The sequence below is a fragment of the Denticeps clupeoides genome, chromosome 6 (assembly GCF_900700375.1).
Source record: "Denticeps clupeoides chromosome 6, fDenClu1.1, whole genome shotgun sequence".
NCBI lineage: Eukaryota > Metazoa > Chordata > Actinopteri > Clupeiformes > Denticipitidae > Denticeps > Denticeps clupeoides.
In genome coordinates, this window is record NC_041712.1 from 9,001,302 (window position 1) to 9,021,973 (window position 20,672).

A 20,672-nucleotide genomic window follows, 5' to 3' on the forward strand; every position below is an offset into this window, starting at 1 on the left:
AACAGAGTCTGGAAGAACATTTGAAATCTTTTGTAGAACGGATGGCGAAAGTGAGTTCTGTAATAAAAGTTTAGAATGCATTCTGTTTATTTAAAAAAGAATTTAATGGTTCCGTTTTTAAAATTCAGCTGTTATATTTGGTCCATGCTTTCATTTTAGAGTACAATGACACATAGAACTGCTTGAAATTCAATTCAAATTTGACATTTATGTTGTTCTAAAACTTTTCACTGTTACTGTGTACTGTGTTGACTTGTTAATAATCTGTATATAGTCTAAGTCCGCAAACAAAATCGTATTTGTATATTGCTGTGTGTTATGTTGCATTTGTTTTTACATTATATAATGCACTGTGTTGCTCGGAAGACAATTTCATTGTGCGTGTTGGCGAAACTGTATGATGTGGCTTTTTTCCGTCTACGGTTTAACACATATTGTGTTAATACTGCAGTGAAACGTACACGTATTTAATCTCGCATCAACGACAGTATTGTGAAATCTTTTTTTTTTTTTTTTCATGACATTGTCGTCACGGGGACGCGCTGCTCCGACTCTGGCCGATGTTTGCCGAGGCCGTTTCCGTCAGCGCCGCCTCTCCGGCGGTGAACAGCGGCCATGTTCCCCCGCGCTGGTTCCGGGTGTCGGGTGGCTCGCAGGCCAGTCTGAGCACACGCAGACGGGCGCTGCGCCGACGCCTGCCCGCGCCTAGACGCGTGTCCCCCACCCCCCCTGCCGGCCGGAACCCAGACCGCGGAACAGCGCCGTCACTTGCCGGGGACCTTCGGAGCGCGCACGCCAAGAGTCGGGCGACCCCTCCGGGAGTCTGGCGCCTACCGGACCAGGAGCCACTGAAGGCGGAGGACAGCGCGGGTCGAATGCCGACGACTTAATAAGCAAACGAACCAGCAAATAAATAAACAACAACAGAAGGTCGCCTGTAAATACGGATAAATCGTGACCAGAACGCGGCCGAACCCGCAGCCGCTTCCCGGCGTGTCTCCGGCCCGTGAAGGGACTACCGCGCTGGAGATTTTCTTTTGCTCCCTGAAGGCGTTTCAGTCGCCGGACTGTTTTTTGCGTTTGTTTGTTCCTCTGCGTACCTGCACCTGGCCTACACCGGGATCCCCGGACTGGATTTCGGACACGCTGCGGGGGAAAGTGCATGGCGAGGGCGAAGCACCGGACACTTTGCGTCGCCTCCTCCCGCCGCCGCGTCGTTTTGTTCCGTACCAGCTAAGGGGCTTCGAGGAGAGGGGTTCGTGTGCATTTTTCTGTTCCTGGTGTGTGCTGCTCTGAGCTAGCGGGTTATTATTTTTTATGATTATTTTTATATTAGTGTTAAAAAGTTCGGCCCTGGCCGGCTTGCCCTGGAAGTCTTTGAATGAGCCGCACAACTTCTTCCTGGCTGCCCTACAGCCGTCCACCCTCCATCCTCTCCGCAAACGAGCGTTACGGTCTCAGCCTCGGTTCTTTTTTTTTTTTTTTTTTTTATACCGATTTTCATCCATTTTTTTGCAGAGAAACCTTAACATGTCAGCACGACCGCCATTCCATCCAGGCACTGAACACCCGATCAGCCAGGTGCGTCTGCGCAGCCGAGTCGGCTAACGGAGCGCCCGGCGACTTTTTAAAACGCGACATTTTCACGTCGCTTCGTTCGGACGCGTCCGACGTGGCCGTCGACCGCCGCGACGCTTGTGAAAATGCCCGCGTCGTTGTCACTGCTGCTGAACGCGAAACAAAAGTGGCGAGACTCGCCTAGCGTCGCCTAGCCTAGCCTGCTAGCGTCCCGTCTGGCAGCGTTTCTTTTAGAACCGCCGAGGTTCCCCCGATTGCGGCTTTACTCTGCGCTCGCCAGATCTAGTGGAAGGTGCGGGACGCGATTAGTAACGCGTAACGTGGGTGTTTAGTACAGTAGGGTACAGTAAGCGCGACCATTAGCTGCTGTGCTTGAGTGTTGTGGTGAAGTTGGCGAGCTTGCAATACTTTCTAGAAAGAAATGCGAGCTGCCCAGGACGCCTGTTCTGTTCCAAAGCGATTTAAAGCTGTTGTAGGACAGTAGTGCATTATATCTATATAGGGTTACATCGTCTTACTGTCACGTCTTTGGTTCTTTTTGTGCAGTATTTCTGTCAAATTTGTTCACTGTGTGTGTATATTATATATAAAGCTGTTATAGGACAGTAGTGGATTATATCTACAGTACAGGCCAAAAGTTTGGACACACCTTCCCATTCAATGTGTTTTCTTTATTTTCATGACCATTTACGTTGGTAGATTCTCACTGAAGGCATCAAAACTATGAATGAACACGTGGAGTTATGTACTTAAGAAAAAGTGGAGGCCCGAACCCAATCAAGATTACATTTACATTTACAGCATTTATCAGATGCCCTTATCCAGAGCGACTTACAGTCAGTAGTTACAGGGACAGTTTCCCTGGAGCAATTTAGGGTTAAGTGTCTTGCTCAGGGACACAATGGTAGTAAGTGGGATTCGAACCCGGGTCTTCTGGTTCATAGGCGAGTCTGTTACCCACTCGGCTACTACCACCCTACCACCCTAAGATGGTTCATTCTTTGCAGTATTGCTGTCAAATTCTAAAGTGAACACAGGTTAACTATCATATCACCATGGCCTCTGATTTGAGCATTAATTTCAAGATACCCGCCCTAAGTGAGACCTAACAGTGTTGTGTTGTTATAGTGAATTCACATCTCATTTGTGAATGACATAACGTAAGCCTTTATTTGTCCAACGTGGAAAAATTGCAGAGAGCGCTATAAGTAGTTTTAAATTGCCACGCCCGCTCACATTTGGCTTCTAAATCTCCGATCACGCGGGAGGAATTCATCTTGATCTGTAGGGACTCATTCGTTTTTTCATTCATTCATGCTTTGTTTTTGCAGGCAAACTGAAAGCAGACATTGAAGGTGAGAAATTAGTAATGCACACTAACACCTCCCTGCCAATTGGCCTTCTTTGCGTGATTGGCAAAGACCTAGAGTGTACCAGTGCTTTATGACTTGTTTGCTTTCCAGTGTCAACACTGTCGGCTTTTGGAAGAGCGTCGCATTCTGGTAAGGCCGGCCGGGGTCACGAGTGACGGGAGCGGTGTTGTGATGCGGCCGGCATGTACAGTAATGCCTGTTCTAGCTTTTTACGCCATGTTGGCTGGTGGTTTCCACTCTTGCGACCTTGTGGGATTTAACCAGTTTGAAGTGGGGCGGGTGTCTACGCCCCAAGTAAGACTGTGAGGTTTTCCGTCCCTAATTGTAGTGATGGCGTAGAAGAATGCTGTCTCAGTACGAGTGTGAGCGGCAATGTTTTTGTGTGACGTTACAGCGGCAGCCATGGTCGTTTGACGATACCACAAACTTGACTTTGGCTCAACTGGTGAAGGTTTAAGTACATTAGCAAGCATTTAAAGAAGAATAAATAGCAGTAAATGCTCTTAAATGTTTTCTTTTTTTATTCACGTTGTACCGTGACCATAGTTAATGTGGTGGGGATGAGTGATTTTTGTGTTTTTTTGGTTTATTTAGCTAATTTCGTTTTTTTCTTATGTGGGTTCCATTAAACACAATGGTATTATGGTAATTTGATGCATGATCAGGGTTATTCCAGGTTTTTGGTGCCCTGGTCTGCCTACCAGCTTTTCCAGTTTGGCTGGCTGCGTGGGCATCTTCCCAGGAGAGCGCTTTTCCACCAACATGGGATTCATTTTCATTCTTAAGGTTTGTCGTGTCAGCTGTGTGGGCACGCTCAGTGCTAATGTCACCATACGCCTGCCAGTGTCACTGCTCGCACGTCACGTTTGCCAGTGTTTTATGAAGTTAGAATGCTATCCCTGTTCAGACAGCAGCAGGCAGTTGTGTTGCAATCTAATGTTGTGTCGTTTTTTTTATATTTTTGTCCTGAGGATGTAGAGCTGCAAAAAGAATCCCTTCCGTACTGAAGCAGCAAGTTAACTGTGTACCGCTGTAAGAAGAGCAGCACAGAGAGTGGCACTGATTTGATTGCATGGAGATTGGGACAGGCCGATGTATGATTTGCATCATGTTGTTCTCATAGTATAATCTTCAATCCGTTGGAATCGGCACTTTTTAAAAAGAATGGAGTATAGTAAAGGATTCACGGAGCCTCACATGGTTTTCTTGCTCTGGAATTGTACTTTTTTTTTTTTTTTTAATTTTTACTGTTTGTCCAAGGATGGCGCTCCCCCTCCCACCCGCTTCGCTCTGCCATGGCCGTTTGACGGTATTGCACCCGTGTGGTTATTAATAGCCCTGTTGGTTAGTTGAAGGCAGTGTGCTGACAGCCTGGTTTGCTTGAACTTTTTCTGTCCTCCTCCACATTTCTCACCTAAGTTTAAGTGACCAATAACATGTATATATATTTTTTTAAATCTTATTTTAAATCTGCATGCTTCCGTTCCTCAGAGCTCATTGAATGCTGCGTCTCCATTGAAGACGTGCTTTTTTTTGGTCACCAGTTTTCTCGTAGCTGTGGTGTTTGCGTGTGTTTTTCTCTTCTGCTTGAGGAAGATATTTCAGTATCGGGTTAATGATTTCGAGGTTCCTGTCTGTCGTTCACGCCGAAAGGTAAAAAAAAAAAAGAGCGACTGTACCAGAAACGAGGGAAAATCTCTCAAGGTTGCACCTTGTCTTAAGACTGAATGTGCTTGGCGTCCTTGTTCTGTGCGGCGGGCACCGAAAGATGAGGGGATGAAAAGGAGCGGGTGAGGAAGAGCGAGGGGGAGGAGTGTTCAGCTGGTGTCTGTTTGTGTGCTGGCGGTCTCAGTGGGAGCTGGAAATAGGTGCTGCGTGATATTAATACCCCGATAAACGACAAGCTGGCCCACACCCCTCCTTTATTTACCCGTCCCCCCGCCGATCCCTTCATCCGCCTCTCTGTTTACTTACGCGTTTCAGTCGCTGGTGTGTCGGACCCCCCTCGCGGCACCATGTGGCCGAGTACATCCTATGGCTCATGTCCTCCTGAACTGCAGCGGTTGTCCCCGCGCCTGTCCCCAGACTTTTTAAGAAAGTGTCCGGTGTTGTGAATGGGCTAATTGTCCCCGTTAGGGCCTACATACTGAAGGATGGGGGAGGGGGGGGAATAGAATGGTTCCTGTGAACAAACTGTGATGTGTGTGTGTGTGTGTGTGTGTGTGTGTGTGTGTGTGTGTGTGTGTGTGTGTGTGTGTGTCCGTGCGCACACATTCTTTATTTGGAGAAGCTGAGGCCGAGAAGCAAGGCGACAGGAAGGCCGGACTGGTGCGAAGGGGGTGGGGTGGCCAGGGCGACAGGTATCCATAGCAACATGAGAACCAGTCAGAAAGTGGCGAAAGGGACTCTCGCCTGTCCAGATCAAAGCGACTCTGTCTGAGTGCCGGGTGAGGGACGGAGATCATCCTTCACTCGTCCCGGGCCAGTCGCGACGCTCCGCCTGCGGGAGGTGACTGCGCTTCGAGCGGCGCAATTAATCACATTAAAATCAGGCTCGTCTCAAACTCCCTTCCCGCTTCCATCTGAATTAAGGCGCTGGGCAGCGCATAAAACCCCCTTTTTTAAATTTTTTTTTACTCCTCTCTGTAAGACACAGGCAGCATCTAATTAAAACAGATTTATCATCTGTCACTTACCGAGACTCAAAAGAGCAACGCTTGCAGTTTTCATAGGTCAAAGCGCAAAGTTAGTGTATGTACCTTAAAACGACCTCTAGCCGATGCTAATGCTTCTAAAATGTTCAATGAATATCAATTTTCTAGAATGGCATAATCTGCAAGGCAAAGTTTTTCAAAATGGTGAATATGAATACGTTTCACAAGTAGGGATATCTAAGAGTAGACTTTTGAAGGGGAAATTCGTTTCTGGAATGTATATTAACACGGCAGTTCTTTAATCTCTGGTCAGAGCATGTTGCGTTTTTTTGTCTTTCAATGGCAGTCACGTTCGATTAGTAGGGCTATGTGTATTATTACTGATCGGTCACCGCACAATGGTCCAAATCGACCCGAGAGACTATGCAGTGAAATGTGCAAAGACAGATTAGCATAACGCAGAACTGAATTTACATGGAAATGTTAAACCGCAGCCTTTAAGCTGGAGTTGAGATGATCTTTGCAGGATTGATGTGGAGATGGTGCCGTGACACTGTGGTAATGGTGGTGGAGCGATGTGGCACTTGTTCTGTGCTTTAAAGCATGATTATTTTACTGAAATGCTCAATGGTGCCGCTTATCAAATTGATAGAGGGCACAAAGAACATAATCATAAACCATAATCAAAACTACTTGTACAAATTTTACTTCCTGCGTGTCGCGTGATGTGTGAGCTGATCTCAGAAATGTGTTCTTTTACTACTAACGTTGTCATTTTAAGTAATGTTTTCTAAATGAAGCCCTGCTGTCTTTATGTTGGAGGCTTTACAAAGAGCAAAAAAAAATTTCAAATTTAAATAAATATATTTTTTTGTATTAAGTGATACACAGCAGCACAACATGTGGTGACGCAGCGAAACGTGTCTTTTAACCATCACCCTTGGTGAGCAGTGGGCGGCCATGACAGGGACCCGGGGAGCAGTGTGTGGGGACGGCGCTTTGCTTAGTGGCACAACCTTCCGATTACGGGTCCGATCTTTACCTGCTTGGCCACCCCTGCCCCTTGCTGTGTTGTACGGTTTCTAAATGTGCACTTGAATCAATATTTTTCTGATTGGTTCTTTAATGTTGATTCTCTAATCGTGGAGTCTCATGTTTAGAAACAGGATCAAGACGATCAGTAATTGTTAGCAGTAAATAGCTAGTGCAATATATTGTAATACTGCCTGTAGTGGTATTTTATAAATATATAAAGGTTTAATTTGAAGTAGTGTTTGTAGTATTATGTTATGGTGACATTCTGTTTTGTGTCAGGGAACTCATGGTAGGACTAAGTGGAAAAAAAATGCGTCCCAGACACCCCTTTTCTCTCTTTTAGTGATCAAAGCTAATTGTGTGTCTGTGTGTGTGTGTATTGATGTGTTGTTAAGGAGCTGGAGGGTGGAGTTGGGGTTGGGTCACCCCAATGCTCAGAGTGTAGACAGTGTTTGAGACAGGTTTGTCGAGGTGACAGGTCGAGCCTGTTTGTCCATGCCTGAAGAACAGTGTGAGTGTGTGTGTGTGTGTGTGTGTGTGTGTGTGTGTGTGTTTGGGGGTGAGAGTTTACGTTCTGTTTTTACAGGAACTGGGCGTATTGCTCTGATCATGTATGTATGTTGTTAGTGTGTGTATTTGTGTTGCTCATGATCGCACAACTGAATGGATTTGTTGTGTGTGTGTGTGTGTGTGTATGTGTGATGGAAGATGAGGTAGTTGCGTATAATCTTGCACTTGTGTTAGGTTTTGGGCGGCGTTTGGAAAAACAGGTGATGTGGGTGCAGTGTTCTGTACTGATTTGCGCTCATGTTACGAAACCAGAGCCGTTTGCTCTCACTTACACACACACACACACTCACACACACTCACACACACACACACACACACACACACACACTCACTCACTCACTCACTCACACTCTTCATAGAGCAATCCTGCAGGTTATCACTTCACTCCTTCCCTGATACCTGAGACCAAAGTAGGCCTCCCGAAACCACCTACGCACTGAAACCACTGGACACACGTCTCACTCAGCAGGGGGGTTTGACCGACTGCCGTAGTCCTTTAGCTTGAACTTAATGTTTGTTCAATTCGTACTTTTATTTAAGGTTGAAAATTAACCAACTCCGACCCTTTTGGAATAAGACCTGCGTGCCGTCTTCAGCTTTCATTGACTGGGGAGGGAGGAAAAAAGGAAAGAAGTGTTTTAGTTAGAGCTCTGCCAAGGAACATTAAAGAGCTCCTGAACAGTTCCTGCTTCATGCAAAACCAAAAAGACCTCTCTACCAAACTCAATCGGCACGGCAGAGCAGTGGGGCTCCCAAACTGGGCAGGGTGGTGTTGTCCAGGCAACACCACCACAATATTTAAGTGTGAGATTTGTGTCACCACAGATACGCACACACCATCAGCCTCTGCCATCTGTAAATGTCAACTTTTTAGCCAGTGGCTGGCACCGATGTGACCGATATGTGGCAGAAATAGTCTGATAGACTGATACAGATCAAGACAAAGGAATTGATAAGCAGGAGGAACAGCTGATATATCAACACATTGTTCCTCCTGCTTATCAATTCCTTAAAAAAAAAAAAAAAAAAAGAACATTTGTGATTTAGATAATGATTTGTCAGTTGCATGTGTGGGTCATTGATTATTTGTCATGGCACACATGGAACCTCCAAATAAGGCACAGGTTGATGATCCCAGTCTGCTGTTAAGTGGTTCCCAGTGTACATTGCTGATCTAAAGGCAGGAAACTGTTCAATTACTGCTAATTAAAAATGCCATTCATACATGAATATGAATATTTTTCTGTCATGATCCTGAGGTTGCAAGTCACAGCCACAGCCAAGTCACAGCCAGGAAAGTCACCATTGCTGCCATGTTGATCTGTTGAGTGAGGAGCTTTATCCCATAGGGTTTAGTTTTATAATGAGTTGTTTTGGGACCAGAAATCTCATTCAGATGTAAAGATATTGTTTATGAGATATTACGCACACCCCAACGCTCAGCCGTGTGTTCGAGAACCGGTGTGTGAGAGGTGGTTTTGTGGTGGGATTGCAGTTCATCTGTTCTTGCAGCAAGCTGGTGTTTCACTATGCTGCGTGTTGGGGCGAGACGCTTCCTTACATGTAAATTGTGAAATTAACATGCAATACCATCATCTTGTTACTGTCGTCATAACAGAAACAGAAACGGTCCACGTGTGATTATTTGGAGTATCGGTCGAGTTTCTCTCGGAAATGTGATTAATTCATAGGTTTGACTTTTTCCATTTTAATCCAGTAAGATTAATTTTTTGAGGGGGCAATACTGGCTTCCATCATTTGTGTAGGTACATTTTGCATGGCTATGTGTCCATTTTAATTGCAGAATATAAGGTTTTTGTAATTGCTGAATCTTTCTAGGATGTTTGAGCTTTTTTGGGACTTTGGAGTGAGGCATCAGGCATCTTTCCATCCACACAGACCCGCAGTGTGTAGTGAACTGTCTGATTTAAGGAAGGCCTCAGAGGTAGCCAGACTTGAGTTCTTACCACCGTCTTATGGCTCTCCATTGTTTTGTTTTTTTTATATTCCCTCCCCAGCTGTTCATGCATGTCAGCACTCGTTCTCCTGTCAGCACACTTTTCTTTTCTCTCATTCGTTCTTCCCATTGGCCACACCCTGGGCAGACCCAGACATGCTTCTTCTGTGCTCATTTCGGGCCTTTGGTAGGCAAATGTGGTGTGTGTGTGTGTGTGTGTTTTCCTGTCCAGAAGATCTTTAATGTCAATACGTCTGTAAATGTTCCCAACATCCTGTTGTTGGAATATGGGGGCAGGGGTCTGAGGGAGTGACAGGAGGTGCTCCTCTCTTATTCTGACCCCCTGGAGGAGCTCAGCATTTGTGTCCTATTTTCAGGCTATAACCCTATAACCCTTCCGGTGGTGTTCATGTCCAGACCATCAGCACCTGGTGTGTGTGTGTGTGTGTGTGCGCCTGCGTGTGTGTGTGCGCGCTCAAATGCTTTGAACCTGTGGAGATGTTTAAACGATCATCTGTCATGTCTTCACCTGAGTGAAAACCAAGTCTCTCCTGTGGTCGTTGTGTTTGATCCATATCCGAACATATTAAAACTACGCATTGCTCATGTAGCACCTAAATAATCCCAATGAGGCCGGCAGCTGTTGACATTTGATATTTTTTTCTCCATTATTATTTAATGATATTTCAATTAATTTTTGCGATATATATTATCTATGTTAGTTTCTGTAGTAGCAACTATTAAGGCCAGACCTGTGAGTTTTGGATTTTTAAAAAACATTTTTTTAAGCGTTTGTCTCACCCATTGTTAAGTGGGGGCATTGAATAAGCCCCTTTGTTTGGTAATTCTGTTTTGTTAAGGTACCTGTTAGAATGATATATCCAGCATATGAGCTCATACACTTTTGAATGTGTGTGTGCGTGTGCGTGCTCAAACCCCCCTGTAACCCTGTCATGCCTGTACTGTGCAGGGTAATGACCCGTGTGTGGCCTGTGTTACGTATGTCTGGATGACTGAATTGTTTTTGCTGTGGTTCTGGGTGGTTTTGTGTTTTGTTCACCTTGTTTTGTGTGTTTGAAATTTGCACCTGTTGAAATGAGGGGGATTATTTTTGACTGCTTATTTATTTGTGTGTGTGTGTGTGTGTGTGTGTGTGTGTGTGTGTGTGTGTGTGAGAGAGGGGCATATACTCTGCGTTTGGGGGCTTTTCAGAATGGCCGGCAGCAGTGAAGGTCAACGCTGAGCTTGTGTGCGAACTGCAGGCTACATCACTCTCATACACTCTCTGCGGTGCTCTCAGCAGCACATCAGTGGGGTGTGAAATGTACACACACACGTAGCACACGCTCACACACTGCATTATGGCAAAGCGATGATTCAGGCTTAACTTCCTGTCCTGGGGAAGAGATTAAAATCCTTTCTGATTAACGGAGATTTATTAACGGCGCTTATCCTAGAGCTTTTACAGCTTAAGAGGTGATGAGCCACCGCTCGTGTGTGTGTGTGTGTGTGTGTTATCGTGTGTGGATATTCACATGTGTTTGAGTGACAGTGACAGATGCTTTCTGGTTTTATGGCCTGCTGGAGTTGTCGTCCCGATACACCAACCATCCCTCCACCCTCCCCTGTGACGCTGTCTGGTTCGACCACAACCACAGCAAACCCAGCCATGTTCTTTTTCACGCTTTTATTTGCTAGTCAAGATGAGCTGCGCAAACTAATTGCGAGGTATAACACACAATCGAGGTATGTGGCGTTAACCTCAGCAAGCCTTCATTCACGTAACCAGCAGTGATCAGAACGCCGTACACTGATTTGCCGGTTGCTGATCAATAGACAAGCCCCACTCTCTCGGTCCGAAGAAGGTCCCTGGTGTTGGCCGCTGACCCTTGACCCTGGTTTGTGTGCTGCGGGTAACAGGAGCGAAAGTGCCAGTAATACCACGGTAGTAGCGTTTACACTCTATTGAAAAGATGGTGTCCAGTATGGTCCAAAAGGAGCAATCAGCAAATTATCTCCAGACAGCAATAGCGGCGATAAACCTTAACTGGTCTCACGAGTCAATTCGATTACGTTATCATGTTAATGATTCGATTCAGTTCGATATCACATTTACATTTACGGCATTTGGCAGACGCCCTTATCCAGAGCGACTTACAACGTGCTTTCAAGTTACCATCGATGAAGAGATCAATTCCGGTTCACAAGGACCCAACTATGAATACACAATACATCTACAGTACTTCACATTACGTTTTCAAAAACGTCAGTCAGATGAGAGTTTCTCCTACCCGGTATTCTCATAAGGCAGCCGCAGTCAGCTCTACCAGCTCTACTTTTTAACTACCGCCACTGCATCTGCATTGCATCGAATTAGAATAGTCCATGTAGTCCATAATTTCAAATCTTTAAAGTTGATTCCAAAAAATGATTCTGCATTTAAAATAAAATAAAAAATTGAAATTCGGTGTATGCATATCATGTCAGACATCATTGTTGTCATGGGCAACATATTGGCATTTGAACTTATCTCGGGATTCCCAGCGATTCTCAATATTAGTGCTGATGGGCTGTCTGTCTTTGCTGAGAGAGAAGAGTCACAATCACAGCGTTGTTGGGGCAAATTAGAGGTCAGACATGAAGACAGAGGAGCCTTTTTACCCCCCCCCCTTCCCCTTCAATCTCTCTTTCTCTTTTCAGCTTTTCCTCTTTTCTTTATTCAACGTGTCCAAATGAACTATACTTATTGCTTTTCTTCATCTATTCTCTTGCTCTCTCTCTGTGGCCCTCTCTCTTTCCCTGTCAGACCGCGAGGTGTGAGGCAGAGAGAGAGTGGTGTTGTGCGCTCAGGTGCTGTACCACCTCTGTTCAGACCATTTAGCCGACTGACTGCAGATAGAACAGCTGCTCTCTCCTTTTCTTTTTGCTCCCAGTGTAGGGCGTACTGCTAGATTACATGATTTCTCTCTCTCTCTCTCTCACTCTGCAGTCTCACTCCGAGCCCAAGGCAGGGGGCCGCTCCAACATGTCACGATGCCGGAGCTCTGTGTCGGCCACCGGCGATGAGATGCCGCATGTTGGCAATTACCGTCTCCTGAAGACCATTGGCAAGGGCAACTTTGCAAAGGTGAAGCTGGCCAGGCACATCCTCACGGGTAAAGAGGTAAGGACGGCTGGGGGGACGGGGGACGTTTCACCACGCTTTATTTAGACACTGTTTTAATTAGACCAAGAGACTGAGTAAGCGACAGCCCAACGCCAGCACTCCCACGAGTCTCGGCTCTCACACGCTCGCTCACTTTCTCACTCGCTGTCTGTCTGTCTGTCGGTCCCTCCCTCTCTCCCTCTTTCTGTACTGTGCAATTACAGGCGCTTTAGTTTAGCCTGTGTGACTCCCTCCCTCTGCATTGCATGGAAAGAGTGAGAGACACAAGTCCATGCAACTTGCACATTTACACGCACTCACCCACATGCATGAACAAACATGCATGCACTAATTTGCACACATCCAACACTTCTGTCTATCCGTCTGTGTTTATAAATGTTTTGAACGAGAGGGAAAGTGGCTTACATCTTTTCAGTGTGTGTGTGTGTGATTGAGAGAGTAGAAGCATGCACCCCTCTACCAATCCACCTGACCCGTCTGAATCGCTGTGTGTTCTGTGCTCAGGTGGCTGTGAAGATCATTGATAAGACCCAGCTGAATTCCTCCAGCCTGCAGAAAGTAAGTAAGCACTGTGATTGGAGATTAAAAACATACACAAGTATTTTTGTAGCAGGGGAAAGTGAAGTATGTTTGAATCTGTTTTTTTCGCCTCTTTTAACCTTCATGATTGCTTTGTTCACTATTGTCATTAAGTCTGTGCGATACGGTATAAAATTTATATTGCAATATAAATTTAACTTGCCTGTAAACTGTGTATATTGCATTATATAATTTGATAAGTGAATTTAGATGTAACTTTTTTGAAAGTGTAACATGTAGGGCTGCAACTAACGATTAATTTAATAATTTTTATTAATCGTAAAAATCAGATAAAAAAAAAAGAGCAGAATTCATCTCCAACCCTTTATTCCAAAACAGAATTAAACTCTTTATAAAGTGCACAAACATCTTGCTACTTGATCTTTTATCATAGTAATAAAATAAAAATGGACCAACACAAAAAACATACACGTGTATGCCTTACATTTGCAAAATATATTGACTTTTTTTTATTTTTTTTTTAAATAAAGTGCCACCTGAGCTGCCAGAACAATAAATAATTTAGAAAAAATAAAGGACAGTACAAATCAGAACATTTAACAGGATTTGTTTGGATGTCAGAACTTGTTCTCTACACTACACTGCAGATGCACACACTTTTGCAGACGAACATGCTCACAAACTCTCATACTGAGACACACCTACTCTCTCTCACTGCCTTTGTTCATACACTTTGCATTGCAATGAAAAATGTGAGCATATCCACATGCTCCTGGCTCAGGCTCGCTCGTTTCTTTGAGGCTCTGTTGCCTGCTGCAGAAAACAGCCGCTCAGATGGAGTTGATGTGGCAGGGATGCAGAGGTAAGAAGTGACGTGATTGTCATTGTGACACACAACACTGCACACGGTGACTCGACGAAATGTGTCCTCTGCTTTTAACCATCACCCTTGGTAAAGCATGAAAGGGGAGCTGTCTGTGGGGTGTTGTCGCGTGGGCTGACGAGCCGTGGGAGGAGAAGTGGGTGGGTCAGACCAGGCGCCTGCTAAAACACACCGCATGTGACGCCTGTGGACCAGGCTTATCGCGTGGTCTGTTTTTAACGTGCATAAAAAAAGTACACGTTACGAGTGATTGTCGTGCACAGACCACCGCTTGCTGCCTGCTTCCACTGGAGGTGACAGGGAACAGACGTTTAAAGCGGCGCCTTTGTTCATAAAAATGTGTGTGTTTAGCGTAAAACCACATGTTGAAATGCAGGCAAATTATGGCCGTTATGGCCTTGTATCTTTCCTCTACCTCCGCTTGTGGCGAACTCTGCTAGCATCAGTGCGGAGAGAGGGTTACTGTGTTCACTGTGCTCCGCGCAACTGAAGTTTATATGTATTTGTTTGTTTGTTTATTTATTTAACTAAATGTCTCCGCGTCGTGCGACACAGCGAATTGATTATGAAATTCGTTGTTGACTCTTTAAGTAATCAATTTTTATTGATTTAATCGATTTGTTGTTGCAGCCCTAGTAACATGTGTCCATAGCAAAGGCACCTCAGCAGGAAGTATAATTAACTTTTTACAGATGCATCAACATAGCATAACCGTATACCAGATAAAACAATATCTGTGCAATTCTACTGACTTTGTCACAGAAAGGCCAGATAAATACCAGGTATTTGTATGATGCGAGCAATTATAACGTTTTTTTTTATAATTGTTGAATTTAAACAGGCTAGGACACCCCTGGTCATTTCCATGTGCGCTCCTAACCCTAACCGTTGTGCAAGCATTTGCAGTACGGGTTGAGCAAGTGCTACGGATTGGGCACAGCACGCAGTGACCGGCAGATTACTGACAGATTGGAGGTTTTTTATTGTTTATTGGGGTTTTGGGTAGATCTAATGTCTAAAAACTAATGTCTTGTGATACCAGTAGACGTGGTCTCGCACAGGTGATGCTGATATTTCTGCGGTGAAATCAGCCATATTTGTTTTGCATATCATTTATACCGCACAAACCTAATTGTCATCATCAAAAGCTGCTCATTAACATGAGTGCGTGATAAGAAAGTGTTCAGCATAAACCTTTAGGACTGCTGGAAACTGTCCTCGTGGTGGAGAGAAGCCAAGGGTGTGAAATGCTGCCATCACAGCAAAAGCTCCTTGCTTATAATGTAAAAATTGCAAGACCCATAAATGAGTAGGGGTGTCAAAACTCCTGACTGGTAATGTACTGTTATGTTCATAGTGTACTGTGTGTTCAGTAATGTGTTTTATTAAAGTCCATACGGTCCTCGGTCTCAGATGAATAGCCTTAAATCAATTTTGCTTGAAAATTTGTGATTTCTACTTTTGTTGCAGCCCAATTCAGTCATGTGAAATGTTTTTACCTGTATGGCGTGTACATGTGCTGAGGACATCGGGACAACATGGTTTCCCCTCATCAGCAAATGATTTTCCGTTTCATCTACACTCTTTTGGCCTACCATGTTTGAAGAGCAAACTTTTGCAAAGTTTAGAAGGAGCTTCTTCCCATCAGGGCCTAGACAGGAAGGGAGATGCAGAGAAGGGTGCGGTGGAGAAATAGACAAGTAATTACAGGAAATAGGACCCAAGTACTTCCTCTAGTTGCACTCCCCCTCCACACACACACACACACACACACACACACACACACCAATTTAAGAAAGACCTTTTGGACCATTTCTTTTCTTTTTTCCCCCCTATGTGCAGTTGTTTCGTGAGGTGCGCATCATGAAACTCCTGAATCATCCAAATATTGGTGAGTATGCCAGCGCCACAACTCACTTTTCAGTGGTTCTGACCGACTTGCACTGGGCACCTCCTCCACACTCATAAAACGCCTTTAATTAAACCTGTTGTAAAGGGCACTTTCCCACAGCTCTGCTTGAGTCCCATTGTTGTGTCGGCCTACTTGTTCATCTCGACCCGCTCTAGTGTTCTTCCTGGCTGCTTTCGTTTTCACTTCATTTTCTCTGCCTGTGTAGCGGTTCCAATATTAACCCCCACCCCACCCCTCCCCTCTGTGTCCTGTAGTGAAGCTGTTTGAGGTGATCGAGACTGAGAAGTCACTCTACCTGGTCATGGAGTATGCCAGCGGAGGTGGGTGTTTCATGAGTTTCATATTTCACAAAATGGGCCCTGGCAGCTCTAAATCCTTCCTCACTTCTTGTGTGTGGGAAGAGGTATTTCTCCTGAACAGTGGCTTCATCGTTACCTTGTCCTCCCTCTGCAGGAGAAGTGTTTGATTACCTGGTGGCTCATGGAAGAATGAAAGAAAAAGAAGCCAGAGTCAAATTTAGACAGGTGAGGGAGTGTGTGAGTGAGAGAGAGTCCTTGTATCTCAATCTGTGTAAAATATCTAAGAATGATAGAAGTAATTTAACAGTTGCTTTTATAATTGTACAATATAGAATATAAACTTCAAAAGCAGAGCTTTATCTGCCCAGACTGGATCAAAATATATTATTTATATAATTGTTTGGCAACTTATTTAATTGTTTTAATTAGGCTAATTGACTAATTTCACTATCCCATCTCAATAAAAGTCCTATTATGTTTAGCACATTGTATTCTTTATTAGAATCACTTAATTTGGATATTTGTTCTTACATTACAGGGAAACCTCTTGCTGATTTTTCCAGACCAGAGACATTGAGGGCAAATGGGCAGTTTTAGTAAAATGTGATTAATTGTGCAGCCATAGTGGGTGTTTTGTAGTCTAGAATTTATTGCGTTCAGGATTTATGCAGTCATGGATAGAAATTTAATTTATTTTCTCATTTTAGTTTAATCTAGTCGAAATGCAACATAGAGAGGATGTTTTCTGTGTGTGCAATTACTTTTAAAGATGAATCATTTTAAATTGTCATGTTGTTGTCTCATGGTCTCTGTCTTCAGATAGTTTCTGCTGTGCAGTACTGCCACCAGAAGTGCATTGTCCACAGAGACCTAAAGGTGAGACTTTTTTTTGTGTCTTTTGTGAATGTGGTACATCCTGTGGAAATGATGCAGACTGCTTGCTGGAGAGAACCGACGGTGACCTCATCAAAAGACCTCACTCCTGAGAAGATTTATTATTAGCAGATGTAGGGGAAATCCTAAGCTGGACATGGTGCCTGGGAGTTGTCACTCATTTCCTCTTGCTTGGAGCTGGTTATCATGCAAGACTTTACACTAACACAAGATTTTCTCCTCTGTGCAGAATTGTGAGCCCAAGCTGCTGTTTAAGGTTTAGCTGTGATTACAGTTGCTCTAATCCTGGGATGCTGCATCACACATTTTGCATTTGAATTGGGTCTACAGTGCAAAATTGTTTTACTGTTTTTTTATCTTTTTTCTATATGTATAAAGGCTCCAGTACAAATATTGGTATAGCAATGAAATGGATGATTGATTCATGGTGCATTGTGAAATATATGTTGGTTTGCTAAAGAGAGTAGTAATTATTTCCTAGCAGCAGTTCCGTTTGATTGTTGGTCTATGTTCTGCATATGATTTGATGGAAGATTAACTTACTCTCCCGTCACAAGCTGTGTCCAGTGTACAATTACACCCTGCACTGTTATCCTACAGTGATGGCAGTGCCAAACCTCTCAGTGCTCAATCCTGCCTAAACTTCAATGTCCTGTGCATAAAGCAGCATAGGACATCACTCACAATTTTACTAAACTGCTTTGTTGGCGTAGGCTCAGGTCAATGAAGGAGTTGTGTTTTTTTTTTTTTTTTTTTTTCCTCCCTTTTCTGCAGTAGCTGTGTATCGTTTGTCTCATTCTCCTTCGTCGCTGTGCAATTGCTGGTGTAGATTCTCCTGGGATTCTCCCATTGGGCCAGTAATGTCTAACCTAAGATTATGCATTCAAACGGCCAATGGCAAAGCTGAGCACAGAAACAATGAGAAGTACAGACTGGCCTCTATTCCCATGGCAACAGGTGGAGCGAACTTACAGCTGTGAAAAATAGAGAGCAGCTCTGTACTACTATGTTGGGTCTGTGTTTTGAGTGTTTGTAGGTTTACCTGATAAACTGATTCATCGTTTTACACGTGTCTGGTTCTTTGGGAATCGTAAAGGCATTTTTAACCCCTGTATGTTTTTTGGTAAGTTTTCGGTTAAATTCATATGATGGTAGTGCTGCAGTGGTTATGTGAGTATACAGTGTGTATACACACAATGCAACAGGAAGCTGGTTCTTCTGGTAAATAAAATTATATATTCACATATTATTTGACAGGAATTATAAATCTATGAAAAGGGGAGGCTTCTCTGGTTAAGGTGTGCAATGCATGGACTGCTATGATTCTACTCAGGAAGTGTTTAATAAAGTCTCCAGTGTGTTCATATTAAGGCCATTAGCTGAGAATAATAGAATAATAAGAAAATACATTGAATAAAGACTGAATATGCTACGAAACGTCTCTGTCATTTGTCATTAGGTTATATTTTTTGTTGTCCCATGTCAGGCTGAAAACCTTCTCTTGGATGCTGACATGAACATCAAAATCGCCGACTTTGGCTTCAGCAACGAGTTCACGCTGGGCAACAAGCTGGACACGTTTTGTGGCAGCCCGCCCTACGCTGCCCCAGAGCTCTTCCAGGGGAAGAAGTACGACGGCCCAGAGGTGGATGTGTGGAGTCTGGGAGTCATCCTATACACATTGGTCAGCGGCTCGCTGCCTTTTGATGGACAGAACCTCAAGGTTGGTTTGGAGACGAGATGCTGTCATTGAGCAGGTTTAGGAACCGTCTTTAGTCCTGGAAACAAGTGCATGTGCTGTCATCATCCTGACTTACAGCACACACTCTTTCACCAACTCTTCTCTTCTTCTTTTCTGCTTCTGTGGTGACCCTTGTGTGTCTGGAGTGTAGGAGTTGCGTGAGCGTGTTTTGAGAGGGAAGTACCGGATCCCATTTTACATGTCCACTGACTGTGAGAACTTGCTGAAGAAGTTCCTCATTCTCAACCCCACCAAGAGGGGGAGTCTTGAGGTTAGAATATAAAAATCCTGTTACTCAACAATATAAATTTCCATAAACCTTCTCAAACTACTGAATAGTTACAGACTAATTTCTGCTGTCATGTTTTCTTTTTTTGTCCTTTTGCTTCCCTCAACTTCCATCTAGCAGCAGATCATGAAGGACCGGTGGATGAACGTGGGTCATGAAGATGATGAGCTTAAGCCGTATGTGGAGCCACAGCCTGATTACAAGGACCCCAAGAGGACAGGTCAGCACGGCAGCGTTGCAGGGGCATGGAAGAGAGGTGGGGCAGTGGATGAGTCTTTGGTTGTTTACACGGAGCAAAGTTGCTGACCTAGGATCAGACGTCCTCTGTCCTGATCTTAACTAGCTGAAAGCTAGTTACTGGCTAACTTACCTTGGATCAGTGTTTAGTGTTTTTTGCAAGGATTCCTTTTAACAGGATACACGAATTGCTAATATTATTGAATAACTACATTATGAACTCAGCCATTTAAAGTAAATAAATGTAATAATAAGTTATACTCAAAACTGACTGCAGGTCGGTGCTTAAAACAGTAATATGCTGTTGGGAGAGACCCTCTTGGTTTGTATTTACACCTTATGCTTAAAATGTTGCGTGGTGTGACTGTTGCAGTCATGTGTTTTCATTTGCTCTTATCACGCATTGTTTTTATTAGGTATGACAATACTTTCAACTCAGGGCTTCATACTGATATTACCTCAGTGTCATACAGAAGTTATTTTGCAGCCTGTAAGGAATTGTTCCTTTAAAAGAGAAGAACAGGAAATGTTGGTGCTTCCACGTAACAGGTGGTTTTATAGGTTGAAGTGCATTGAAACACTCATGATTTAGATTCATGACCGATATACAGCAAAACTGTATCCCTGTATATTTAAAAAAATGACACCGACAAATCAGCATTTATACAAAAACAATTTCTAGCAAGTCACAAGATTTATTTTGAGAATTAAGTGTCCCTCAATTTGGCTTTAACATTTTGTCTGTCCTGCGCATAATCTTTTTTGCTTGGTTTGTGTGTGTGCGTGTGTGTGTGTGTGTGTGTGTGTGTGTTTTTGAGAGAGAGAGAGAGAGAGAGAGAATTATACACTCAATACACTCAACTGTTTTCTTTTATCATGCAGATCTAATGTTAAAGATGGGATTCTCTCAAGATGAGATCCAGGATTCTCTTGTAAACCAGAAATATAATGATGTCATGGCAACATACCTACTATTGGACTACAGGAACTCTGAGGTGTGTTACTGTGGTGTGTTATTGCTTGTGTACACACACACACACACACATACACACACACCTGCTTTTGATGTGGCTTTTGGTCTAAATGATGGCCTAATGTGTTTTTACAGCTGGATGAAGGTATAAATCTTTCCCTGAAACCCCGCCCAGAAAATGATCTGACAAATAGCAATGCCCAGTCCCCCTCCAACCAGGTACAGCGCAGTACCAATCACAAGTCACGCAGGGCCACAGACCAGGGTAGGCAACTAACCGTGTATGAATAATACATTTCTTGCACATGTTGGCACACATACTTATTCTTGTTTCTTGTTATAGGTTCTTCGTCATCTTCCTCTAAATGCCCTCAAGGAGACAATAAGCACATTGCAGAGGACTATGGGAGAAAAGGTTCTGGCAGCTCAGCCAAGGTGCCAGCCAGTCCTCTGCCTACAGGCGAGCGCAGAAAGACCACCCCAACCCCCTCCACTGTACGTGATCTAATATTGTATAATGTCGACCGCCTCCACCCTACAAACTCTTATAACATCACACTTTCTCTGTTTG

The 20,672-nt window shown here is 44.0% G+C and overlaps 1 protein-coding gene across 6 annotated transcripts in view; it reads left to right on the plus strand.

Moving 5' to 3' along the window:
- Positions 1 to 566: 566 nt before the first annotated feature.
- Positions 567 to 20,672, plus strand: part of mark2a (MAP/microtubule affinity-regulating kinase 2a) — a 29,904-nt gene continuing 9,798 nt past the window's right edge. Inside the window, exons 1-14 of one of the 6 annotated variants that reach the window (XM_028982215.1) lie at positions 567 to 1,255; positions 1,519 to 1,581; positions 12,157 to 12,330; positions 12,838 to 12,891; positions 15,599 to 15,647; positions 15,923 to 15,988; positions 16,122 to 16,192; positions 16,787 to 16,843; positions 18,348 to 18,584; positions 18,754 to 18,873; positions 19,009 to 19,147; positions 20,011 to 20,123; positions 20,237 to 20,366; positions 20,445 to 20,596. In XM_028982215.1, coding sequence (XP_028838048.1) covers positions 1,531 to 1,581; positions 12,157 to 12,330; positions 12,838 to 12,891; positions 15,599 to 15,647; positions 15,923 to 15,988; positions 16,122 to 16,192; positions 16,787 to 16,843; positions 18,348 to 18,584; positions 18,754 to 18,873; positions 19,009 to 19,147; positions 20,011 to 20,123; positions 20,237 to 20,366; positions 20,445 to 20,596 — 1,413 coding nt within the window. In that variant the 5' untranslated portion in view covers positions 567 to 1,255; positions 1,519 to 1,530. The remainder of the gene's footprint in view (positions 1,256 to 1,518; positions 1,582 to 12,156; positions 12,331 to 12,837; positions 12,892 to 15,598; positions 15,648 to 15,922; positions 15,989 to 16,121; positions 16,193 to 16,786; positions 16,844 to 18,347; positions 18,585 to 18,753; positions 18,874 to 19,008; positions 19,148 to 20,010; positions 20,124 to 20,236; positions 20,367 to 20,444; positions 20,597 to 20,672) is intronic. The other 5 variants (XM_028982217.1, XM_028982216.1, XM_028982219.1 and 2 more) reach the window with 5 other exon arrangements.